The sequence below is a fragment of the Thermobia domestica genome, chromosome 3 (assembly GCF_964235325.1).
Source record: "Thermobia domestica chromosome 3, izTheDome1.hap1.1, whole genome shotgun sequence".
In the NCBI taxonomy this organism is placed as follows: Eukaryota; Metazoa; Arthropoda; class Insecta; order Zygentoma; family Lepismatidae; genus Thermobia; species Thermobia domestica.
The window spans coordinates 93,370,799-93,382,036 of NC_137456.1; the positions used below are offsets into that span (position 1 = coordinate 93,370,799).

Here is an 11,238-nt window from a genome sequence, read left to right on the forward strand (position 1 = left end):
TGTTGCGGCTCTTTATGACGACCACTTTAGTGTTTCTGTCATTAGAAAACAGTGCAAGATGAATGGTTGCATCATCAGTTTAAGTGGAATAAAAATGTTATTAAAAAGTACAAGGACAACGAAACTCCACCATTCAGATCACCAACGAAGTTGCCTAGGAAGCGGGAATGCACCAAGGCCACCTCCACCATGCAGAGGAAACTTCGCAAAATGGCAATGCAAGAAAATCCTCCAATACAAAGGTGTATGGCTAATCGTCTTGACGTTTCTTTGCGAACTGTGAGCCGGACGTTACACCAACTCAAGCTGGAAAAAGTCATGAAAGCTCGCGGCCATCTTCTCACGAATGCCTACCAAAAGGAACGAAAGTGTAACGCCCGGAAGCTGCACGAACGGCATCTGGCAAAACAAAGGTGGATGTGCATCGTAACGCCCGATGAAGCATGGATTTACCTTTTCGATTGCGGCAAACCGAGAGCCATCATGTACCTACAGAAATGCGCCAAGAACTTCAGAAGGTGGGTCCGTCTCTGTAAAGAATCCTTCCCAAAAGGGTTCATGGTCGTTACTGGCGACTGTTACAGAGGTAAACTGAAGATTCGTAGGGTGGCACAGAACTGAAAAATAAATTCGCAGTATTTTCTGGAGATCATGCGGCCGATTTATGAGGATAAGATTTCAACAATGTACGGAAATTACGCCAATCTGGTGCGCATTCACATGGACAAGGCCTCATCACATACCTCACGATCGTCCCTCGCATTCTACAGGGAGATGGAGGAGGCAAGTGGTATACAGGTGATACCTTTCAATGAGGTACCTGTTCAATCTCCAGATGCAAGTCCTATGGACTATTGTGGAATTGCATTGCTGAAGCGGGCTTTGGGAAAACGGTGCGGTGTGTGACAACTGTGGAAGGACTTTGGAAATCTGTGCAAAGGGAATGGGACAAGATTTCCTTACCAGTTCTTCAGGGAAGCATATTACAGTGGAAATTACGCTGTCGGGCTATTGTTAGGGACCAAGGGAAACACATCGAGCACTTACGGACCTGGCGCCATGGATTCTTCTAAATTTTTAGGTAAGTCGAAATTGGCCAAATATAGACTGAACAACCTCTGTATATGAAGTAAAATCTCCAGGATTTCTACTTGGAGAAAATAAATATCATTATGATTTACCGTCATCAGTGTACATGGCAAATGGAAAATTTCACAATTTGTACATAAATTTCTATAAATGGACTTTTTTGTATTATTATCACAATTACGATCAACATAACATCACAATCAGAATTCTTAAATAATATTGCTCTCGACAATACCTTAGAAGGCTGTACGTTACTTTCAGAAAAATATAAAGCGAACTTAATTTTTGGGTATTCTAATGCAGGAATTATGTATTCTTCGCATGTTCCCGGCGTTAGAATCATAGAAACGGGCAATAATCTATTACAATCAAAACATTTAAAATTCGGGAAAAATAAAAGCTTTTTTTTCTCTGTAGAATAGTAATTACACCAGGGTTGTTATATCACAAATAACTGTAATGTCTGTTGTTAGTGCCAACACTTTGCTATGGAAGCAGCATAACATGGACTGTCACGTAGGGACGATTTCAGGAAGCAAGTGAGGTGCGGGTAAGAATCCGCATGCACGAGACGGGTAAGAGTCCGCATGCGTACTCTTGCCCACCACTCGATATGTTTCAGGTATATTGTTTCAGACTAAAAATTTGACTGTAATATTAAAAGTGATCAATTTCTGTTTTATTTTTCGAACTTATATGGAATGACCTAGATATTGCAACTGCTAAATTAGGGGAGGGGTTTATGTCATTTAAAACTCTGCTGCTATTTTATTGTTCGTTATCATCTTTGAGCTTAAAGACAATTAACAAGTTATGTAATTTTGTTACATGTATTAGAGAATGGGGAAGTATAAAAGAAAAAACAGAACGGAAGCTTGTATTTACCCAAGAACTATTGGAAGCTGCACTTCAAAGAGTAGAACAAGGAGAGTCGAAGAGAAAAGTCGCGAGAGATATTGGCACTAAGGAAAGCACTTTAAGGAAGAGATCGAAAGCTGTAAGTTGAAACTGAAAATACTTGATAACATCTCTGAAAAGTAACTTATATACGAGGGTAAATCTAAAGTTATCCGTACTTTCGTTTCTTTAACGTAACATAAAATAGCATTTTTCCCATTGGTCCACAATTTTTCATATCTCATTGGTTGCACATCAATGGGTAAATCACTTCCTACACGCCTATAGCATAACTACAAGGGTACCACATTGCAGCATGAGAGCGCAGAAGCCATTGTCGCCAACGTAAAGAAAATTATGGCGAAAGTTCGGATAATTTTAGTTTTACGCTCGTAAATGTCAAATGTTAACGTCCCTTATTATCTACCTATATAAGTATAGTCTAAAGTACGAACTCTCGACCTTATTTTAAACATTCTATGATCAGTGAAATGCATTTCAACTAAACGTTGGTAAGACATACAACAAACCTCGGAGAAAAACGTTTGGGAGGCCAGTTTTCATATCGAAACGGGAAGTAAGTTCATCTGACAAGTTTTTGAAATGTGCATAATTATATCCTAAAGGTACCTTGTAATGCATTTATTGATGTTCAAACCACTGCTGTGATTTGATCAAGTATTTATGATGTTTTGAAGACTAATTTGATTCTGTCTTAAGGTAAGTTGTTGTGATCCAAGCATTACAGCGAATCGTGACCAAATTGTTGGCTACAAGGGTTTCGCTGGAGACGAGTCAGATATCTCGGAAGCGCCATATCACTTGTCCCTTGACAATAGTGGTTAAATGCCCACGAATGTATTTTAAGTTTACTACACCAGTGATATATTACAGAGAAGAATCGTAAGGATAATATACCTTAAAGTATATTAGATGATACAGAATAATGCTTTGAAGACATGTGAGTAATAATTGAGTTAATAATTTCAAATAGCACACTCACAATGTTACATGCCTATACGTTGTATAAAACTTGTAAAAAAAAGTACAGTTATAATTACTAAGGGTAAATTGAATTATAAGCTTTGAATATCAGGCATAATTCAACTATTGTAATATTTAGAGCCAATTATAATTATGTTCAGTTTCTATAGAAATACGGTTTTCAGAAGATAAAAGTACAAGACAAGTTAATTTCGATTAATTACTTATATTTTGTGTTTCCATCGTTGTTCTTCCTCTGTTTAGGTTTACATTAAATTACATTAATTCATTTTCTGTTCTGTGTCGTTTCAGGGTACTATTCCGGATTCGTTGGGGAGATTCCGCAATGTGTTTGATATGAAAATAGAGAAAGAATTAGCGACGTATATTCGACAAACGGATGAAAGATTTTATGGCTTAACTCGCAGGCAACTCATGGATTTAGCTAATGAATTCGCGGAAAGAAATAGTATTCATTCCAGATTCAATGCAACTAAGAAGAGAGCAGGAAAAGACTGGCTGCTGAGTTTCTGTAAGAGGCAAAATCTATCCTTACGGACACCGGAACAATGTAGTACTGCCAGAGCTGTTGGATTCAACGAAGTCCAATGCAAAAGGTTGTTTGCCAATCTAGAGAGATGCTACAAAGACTCAAAGTTTCCACCAAACAGAATTTTTAATGTAGATGAGACGGGTATTTCGACTGTTCCTAACAAATCACCTAAAGTGTATTCGGGGAAGGGTAAACGCCATGTGAGCAAAGTTACATCTGCAGAGCGTGGTGAACTAGTGACATCCGTAAGCCGTGTTAGTGCTTCGGGTATATATATCCCTCCTGGATTAATATTTCCCCGTAAAAGAATGAAGCCGGAATTGAACTTTGGCGCCCCAACTGGAACTTTACAAATGGTGTTTGATAAAGGGCAAGTGACAAGTGAGTTGTTTATAAGGTGGCTCGAACATTTTACTAACTACGTCAAGCCACCGCCAGACGACCCAGTTCTCCTAATTTTAGATTATCATGTATCTCATTGTTCTCTTGGTACAGTACTGTTTTGTCGAGCTATTATATTACTCTTCTATCGATTCCATCTCACGCGAGTCATAAAATGCAGCCACTGGACAAAGGGTTTTTTCAGCTCATTGAAGAATGCTTATGAGCAAGAAGTTGACAAGTGGCTAACATCTAATCCTGGAAAAGTGGTTACAGTAATGCAAGTTGCCAGGCTTTTCAACGCTGCGTATACAAGAGTGGCGAATGTTTAGAAAGCAGAAAATGCCTTCTCAGCAACTGGCATCTACCCTTTTCAATCCTGATATATTTTCCGATGAAGACTTCGCCCCATCAGAGGTAACAAAAATTACAGTTACGGATGATGATAACGCTACTGAGTGCGAGAATGTTTTACCTGTTCAGACTACAGATAAACATACCAATATGACTGACAAAGTAATTCAATCATCGTCTCAGACCAGCAAGCATTGTTCTGCATCGTCAAATTCTCCACAGTCCTCAACATCTGGCAATGCTAACAGCTCTTCAAAGTCCATTTGCACAAAAGTGTCTCCACGTCAAAGTATTTTCGATGTGAGTCCATTACCAAGAGCTTCGATCACTAAGAAACGAAAATCTAGAGTGAAACAGTCTGAAATATTATCATCATCACCGTACAAGAACAAATTGTTGCAGAAGATAACAGAAAACAAAACGAACACTACCAAGAAAAAGAAATATTTAGAAAAAGCAAGGTCAAAGCCCAACAAGACTCCAGAGGAAGAACAACTAGCAGTTCCAGGACCATCCTCAACCCAAGAGGACGAATTAAATGATGCTGACATAACTTTTTGTGTGGGATAAGGTGAATCATTTGATGATGACTGGGTTTAGTGTGGACAGTGCAAAGCATGGTGGCACGACGCTTGTTCGGGATACGAAGGACAGGGACCGTTCGTTTGTGATTATTGTTAATGCGCACTCTTACACATGTGTTTGCGCACTCTTAGACTCCTAGCAGTCTTAGTACGCATTTGACTTGTTTTGTTTATTTTTTTTTCTCAAACACACTAGGTACCTTGGGTCTAGAAGTTGTATCGTTTTGTTGTCCAAGGATCAATGTTTCCATTCATGTATGAAACTTTCTTTTAGTTCTCAATATAATGTAGCTAGAACGAAATTAATCTTATGTGCGTACTCTTACCCCCCTCTCCCTTACGTTCCAAAATCATAAACTTACATCAAATGTATGCAAAACAAATCTTTACCTGCTTTTCTTCTGTGCCTTCTGACGACCAATTTCAATATACTTCCATACAACTGGCGGGACTCACTCAATCACGTGATGCATTCGATATCTCGATCAGTGCTACCAATTCCCTGGAAACACGGTCGTGCACTCTTAGACGCTGCGTACTCTTATCCCCCTCTCCCTTACTCCTCTACCTTCAAAGCTATTTTGTGTCTATATACTCTTAGTTATCTTTTTAGTATTCTGGTTAAGGCAGCCAGGATCGGTTTTCGTTTTGGCAATCCAATTTTGGATTTTCTGTATGTGTCGAGTGTGAGTATTAAACGACGGAAACCCAGAGTGCAGCAACTATTTCACCCTAGTGCTGCACAGTGAGGGTATTTTCATCAGAGTATATATCAGCTATTCATGATCAAGAGGATCAATAGTTTGCTAGTGATTCTATTACCTGTTCAATCTTATCACAGCAGGTTACGTGAGTGATGTCTCAGTTCGTGTGTTTTTGTGCATTATTATGTTCTCCCAGAAGTTTCGTTCATCTGATCAGTGTTCTGTAAAACAAAAGTGAAGCATGTTTATTTAGTGTCTACACGTAAGGGTAAGTACCCTAAAGGTCGCATAAGCCTGCCCTCGTAGCTGGCCAGTCGCTTCGCTTCGTACGGAGGTTATGATTGAATCACCGATATTTCCAGTGATTTTTAGATTGTGTATGACTTGCATCCGTTTGTGGATCTGCACGTAAGCTATTGAAGTATTGTTATTGCAGATAATTGTAGTCACTTAATATGAGATTTCATCACTTTACGAGTGTTTTATGAGTGAGATGATGCACAGAATCATTAATTGTCTTTTAGTTTATCACTTTTAAGCTATGAGTGCATTTCAGTCATTTAAAGTTTGCTTGTCTACCTAGCATAGGTTGGTTCCTCTTTTGTCCTCTTGTGTTCAGTTAGCTATTTCACAGCTAACTTAATTCGTTGATGAAGTCATCTTGTTCTCTCTCAAGTTCTTTCTATTTAATCTCTGCCTAAGGTGTCCCAGCCACGTTCTTGGGTTAGTAACGTTTTAAGGAACGGAATACAGATTACATGGGTTTATCTTATATTAAGTTGCAATGTTAATTACAGCCATTACAGGCACTTGTCCATTTACTGTCTACGTTCTTGAATTTCATATCCAACACGAGTAATTTCATTAAAGCATGATGTTTCTTTCAATTGTAATGTACCATTACAGTTGAAAGTAATGGTAACTTTTTTTTACGCACCCTGTACCTAGTAATTTTTTTTTCTTCAATTTCGGTTTAGTTACACAATTTATTTACTCTCTTTACTTCGAATTAAATATAATGAATCGAAAGGTTTCATTAGTAACCATATTCCCACTGTATAATATATTTATTTATATTTTGATTAAGTGTAAATCCCATTTTCGGATATATAAGTTGAAAAGTTACAAGGTTTATCATTCTGACGTCATACCGAAACATAGTTCCGTCATTGGATATAAATTTTCTTAATTTCAGACCAATGTAGAATTTAGTCAGGTACCTAAATTTTCCCTCACCCCCTCTCACTAGTCCATAGTCACTTTCAGATCCGGTTATATCTGGATTTGCCAAATTTCTATTTGCTTTGTAATTTCCGCGGCTAAAGTTTTCGTTCTGATTGGAGGAATTCTCCTACCTCTGGCTTTTTCGGCGCAATGTTATCAGAATAATCGAAGACACGTCACGAAGCACTATCTGTGGAAGTGATCACCATATTTTGGCTTTATTAGGACTGAAATTCAAACGAACTTAAGGTAATATCCAGTTAATTTCATTGATAAACGTCGTGTGATCGTTTAGGAGCCAGAAACACATATTTTTGTTCAAAGAACTGTAAAATCAGGGGAAAATATCTGCTTCCGGATTTCTGTTTACTAGGAAGCCATGTTTGCTGCCTATCTAGAATAGACAAGAGTGAAATAGTGACTTTACTTTCTTTTTTATTTCAAATTCAATTAGGGATTAGGGAAATTACGACCTGTTTAGTGCATGTTGTTCGTGTATACAGTAAATGTGATTTTTTATTATTTATTTAGTAAGTGCATGTACGTAGTAGGTTTGATAGTTGTAATGTAAATAATCATAATGGCAGCTTAAGCTAACGTAAAAGGGCTCCTATCCCCTTTTCCAAATTGAACCAGTTCTAGCGGGGGAATGGGTTAGTTATAGTTTGTTTTAGGGCCTTTTCCCCTCTCAGGGGAAGGGTCCCTCCATAAACCTCGTTAAGGTGCCCCCAGGGCATCAATCTTTAGCAATCATTATGTAAATAATTGGTCAGGTCAATTGGACCTAGGGTTACTTTCCTCATTTTGCCCCCCTTTAAGTTTAATAGAGCCGACTGTATATACCAACAAGGGAGTATTTTTCCTCAACATGCATGTAATTAAATGGTGCATGTTTGGTTTAGTTAGTTGTCTTTATGTATAGTACTAACAGTGGTGTATGTAGTTAGTAGTTTTGTGTGAGTGTGTGAATTTTCGGTTAGGACAGTGTATAAATATGCGTTAATTTAGTACCATTTGTCTAACTCGAAGTATACTAAACCGGAGTAAATATCAAATTTCTGATTAATGAGTACAAGTATATATTTCAGTACACGGTAAATTATGCCTCCACTACAGCGCCATTGCGTCCGGTTTCGCTAATCAATTGATTGTTGACATTACGACATCGCATAACTTAGTGATCTAGATTGATTTTGGCCATTTATTCTCAAATTACTTCCCGTGGACATGATTTTCGGTTCAGATGAGTATACCTTCATATAAGATAGCATGAGATCTTACTGTACTGAAAATTTCAGCTTGCTAGGTCCAGTAGTAATTGAAATATCTACTGAAATAAAGAATACCTATTTTCTTAATAGAAGTAAAGCCCATATGCTATTACTGTTTGTTTCAAAATGTAGTATTAAATTCTCTTTTCCCGTGGCTGTAGAAAATTCCATTGTTGCTTTAGTTTTATCAGCAAATCGGAAATAGATTAATCATTGACAATTTAACTTTCAGTGAATACACGTATGATTTTTTTTTAAAAAACTGCGAAGTAAATACAATTTGGGTGCTTCGAAACAAAGAGTACGTGGTTCGATGAATGTTATCGTGTGGTAGTTTGAGCGTGATAGATTGTGATAATTATATATATTTATTACTGTGTAATGTAAATATGTGTATGGCCTGCGTGTAAAATGTATGGAATAGGGTGTCTATAAAATATTACTTCGCGCAAAAATTAGTAGATAATGAATGAACGTAATGATATATTAATAATATGATATAAAATAATATGAATGAGATGATATGACACTTATATTTAAATGGATAGGCCTAGTGTATGTTATATAGTGAAAATATGAATATGTTTACTAAAAAAAAATCTCTCGCGTTTTGACTTCTACACCAGTACATTCATCCAACCGAGTTTGCTACTTGGATAGTAAATTGTAGTTGGGAATTGTGTGTTACTTCGCATTTAAGTACCTCATAATAACAGCCCCGGATCTTAAAACTTTCAATAGATAGGGTAGCATCATGTGGGAATTACTTCTAAAGGTTGACAGAAATGATAATTAAGAAAAATAACTGCTATTTCCTGTGATCATCGAAAAGTACAGGTTTCGGTCATTTGTACCTTTAACATTCATAGCCTCTCCGAGATTTTTTTTTCCGTTGCTTACCTTATTTATTTATTGTGCAGTGTTCATATAACTCAGTTCGGACTATCCGATTAAATCAACTGCTACTAAATTAATATTCATGTCAATAGCGTACCCGGACGTCGACCCCTAGTCCCCTTAAGTATTTTCATGTCTTTTCTTCGTTTAATTAGATGAGGGAAATTAACGACGTCCCAGACTGTGGCATGTCTGCGCGGGGTAGCCATCGGTGATGTTTGGTTATTGAAATCACCGATCCAAAATTCAGTTTATTAAAATTTATTTTTTTTATTTTGGCAAACTCTAATTAGGGATATCTTAGCTATTACTCTAATTTCATTACTATTCTGGAATCTTCTAGTTTCCAAGAGGTCGGATGATTTTTTTCTTTTGAAATTCTAAATTAACGCCGTCTCTAACCTTCCGGAGGATTTTCGGGACCCTGCTGGTTTGGGCCGGATACGGGGATCGGATTTCAATCTTACAAGCAAACTCTTGTGGGATTGGGATCTGATGGACACAGAACTTGCATCCTTGGCAGCAGGGCGCCCCTTGAGTCTACGTATTTGAGTAGACCACCCTTTTTGGCATGTTAAGAATATTTTGGCTATGAATTTTGTTGAGAGCGAAATTCGACTTCTATCTTTGTAGCGTTAGTTATTTCCCACTTAAGTCTTTGGCGCCCCTATTCTTCGTCTTCCTTCTTCCCTATCTCTCTCTTTGTCTTCATTACTTCGAGATTTTTTTTTAAATTTTTCAACCTCCCCCCCCCCCCCGGTTTCTGAAACTCATGAAAACGTACAATATTCATATCACTTATTTCGATCGTATGTACTAACTGAGACATCGAGGGATGCAATTCGTGGAGGTATTGCAGCACAACTCAGGACCATTTTCGCGATATTCAATCCACCACGAGAGGAACTGACGAGAAGGTACACTATGCTTTCAGATTCCTAGAAACATTTGTATTCATTGATCGTACAAATTATACCCATTGACGACTGATTTCTGGTTTTATTTCTATTGATTGGTCATATAGTGTGTATGTATTAATAGTTTGGGCCCACTAGTTTCGAATAACATTGATTTTTTTTTCTGTATATACATCTATATATGTACTTACATAGTTTTAAAAGTTACGTGCCTGCTCTATTCGTTGTATTTCCACCTCTTATGTCAACTTATTAAATAATACCAACTATTTTTTTATATACGCGGATCTTTAGTAAATTGAGAATGATTATTGATTATCGGGTTTATACATATAAAGTTCAATGTCGCAACCTTATAAAAAAAATAATAATTTTTGTTAGTCAGGGTTTTTGTTTATTTTGAGCCAATAAAATATGGATACTTATTGAATATAAAAAGGTTATGTAGAATTTAAATGTCGACGAAATACTACGATGGATATTAAAGTGAAATTTATTATATTGAGTAATATGAATATATATATATATATGCGAGTATGTATGTAAAGGGCTCGGTATTTACCCTGGTTGTTTTAGGTTGCCATAGATTTTTGACACCCGACATTTACCAACTATTTGTGATATATAGTATTACCGCGTAAATTGTAATAAATGACATTTTGTTGAGTTGTTATTGATGTTTGTAACTATTAAAGTTGAATATCATGTTAAATACTGCATGTAAATAAAACAAGTAGCAGGTCGTAAGATAAGTAAAAATAACCCTAATCCTTATCCAAATTAATTTGCGAGATCATAGTGAAATCAGTAAGCTACGAAACAGTGTGCCCCTCCAACGAATCCTTCTATCAGTAAACTATGAAACAAATCCTTCCCCTACGATCGGAAATCTAACTATTCAGTGACTAGAATCTTTTGACTACACGATCTATACTAGAGAAAAAAAAATAGTGATCTTAAATTCAATGAACTGAAATTTGGTCAATAATTTAGTAGTGTGAATACAGGAATATGGAAATATGTTCCCAATGTCTGTGACTGGATTCGATAATTTTTCTTTAATCTTGATAAACTTTGAAATTTTATATCAAGTGCGTCAAGTGACGAAATGAGAAATATAAATATATATGTGATATGAAGCAACTATTTGTCTATAGTTAAAACAAAAACGATTAAATACTCTCATGGACACAAATTACAGTGCGTAAAGAGAGTTGAAAAAGGAGTTATTATCGACGTGAGAACAAAGACTCATAAAATTGTCGAAATGTCTCCTCTTGGGACAGAGACTCAATAAAATGCTACTAAAGTGTTTTTTTTTTAAAAAAAAAGAGAATGATTAACCAATTATATATTTTTTTCCCGCAATGATATGTATTCATT

At 36.6% G+C, this 11,238-nt stretch overlaps 1 protein-coding gene across 1 annotated transcript; it reads left to right on the forward strand.

Annotated features, from left to right (window-relative positions):
* The first annotated feature begins 483 nt into the window (after positions 1 to 483).
* LOC145681870 (uncharacterized) lies at positions 484 to 4,236 on the forward strand. The gene is made up of 3 exons (XM_081753476.1): positions 484 to 518; positions 1,927 to 2,086; positions 3,283 to 4,236. Exons 1-3 carry the CDS (start codon positions 484 to 486, stop codon positions 4,234 to 4,236), a joined length of 1,149 nt encoding a protein of 382 aa, XP_081609602.1.
* Positions 4,237 to 11,238: the final 7,002 nt, after the last annotated feature.

Excerpts from the sequence above, each read along its gene's own strand:
- LOC145681870 (XM_081753476.1), top strand. The coding sequence starts at position 484 with ATGTACCTACAGAAATGCGCCAAGAACTTCAGAAG. Across the intron at positions 519-1,926 it reads TGCGCCAAGAACTTCAGAAG|AGAATGGGGAAGTATAAAAG; the intron begins GTGGGTCCGTCT and ends TACATGTATTAG. Across the intron at positions 2,087-3,282 it reads TAAGGAAGAGATCGAAAGCT|GGTACTATTCCGGATTCGTT; the intron begins GTAAGTTGAAAC and ends GTGTCGTTTCAG.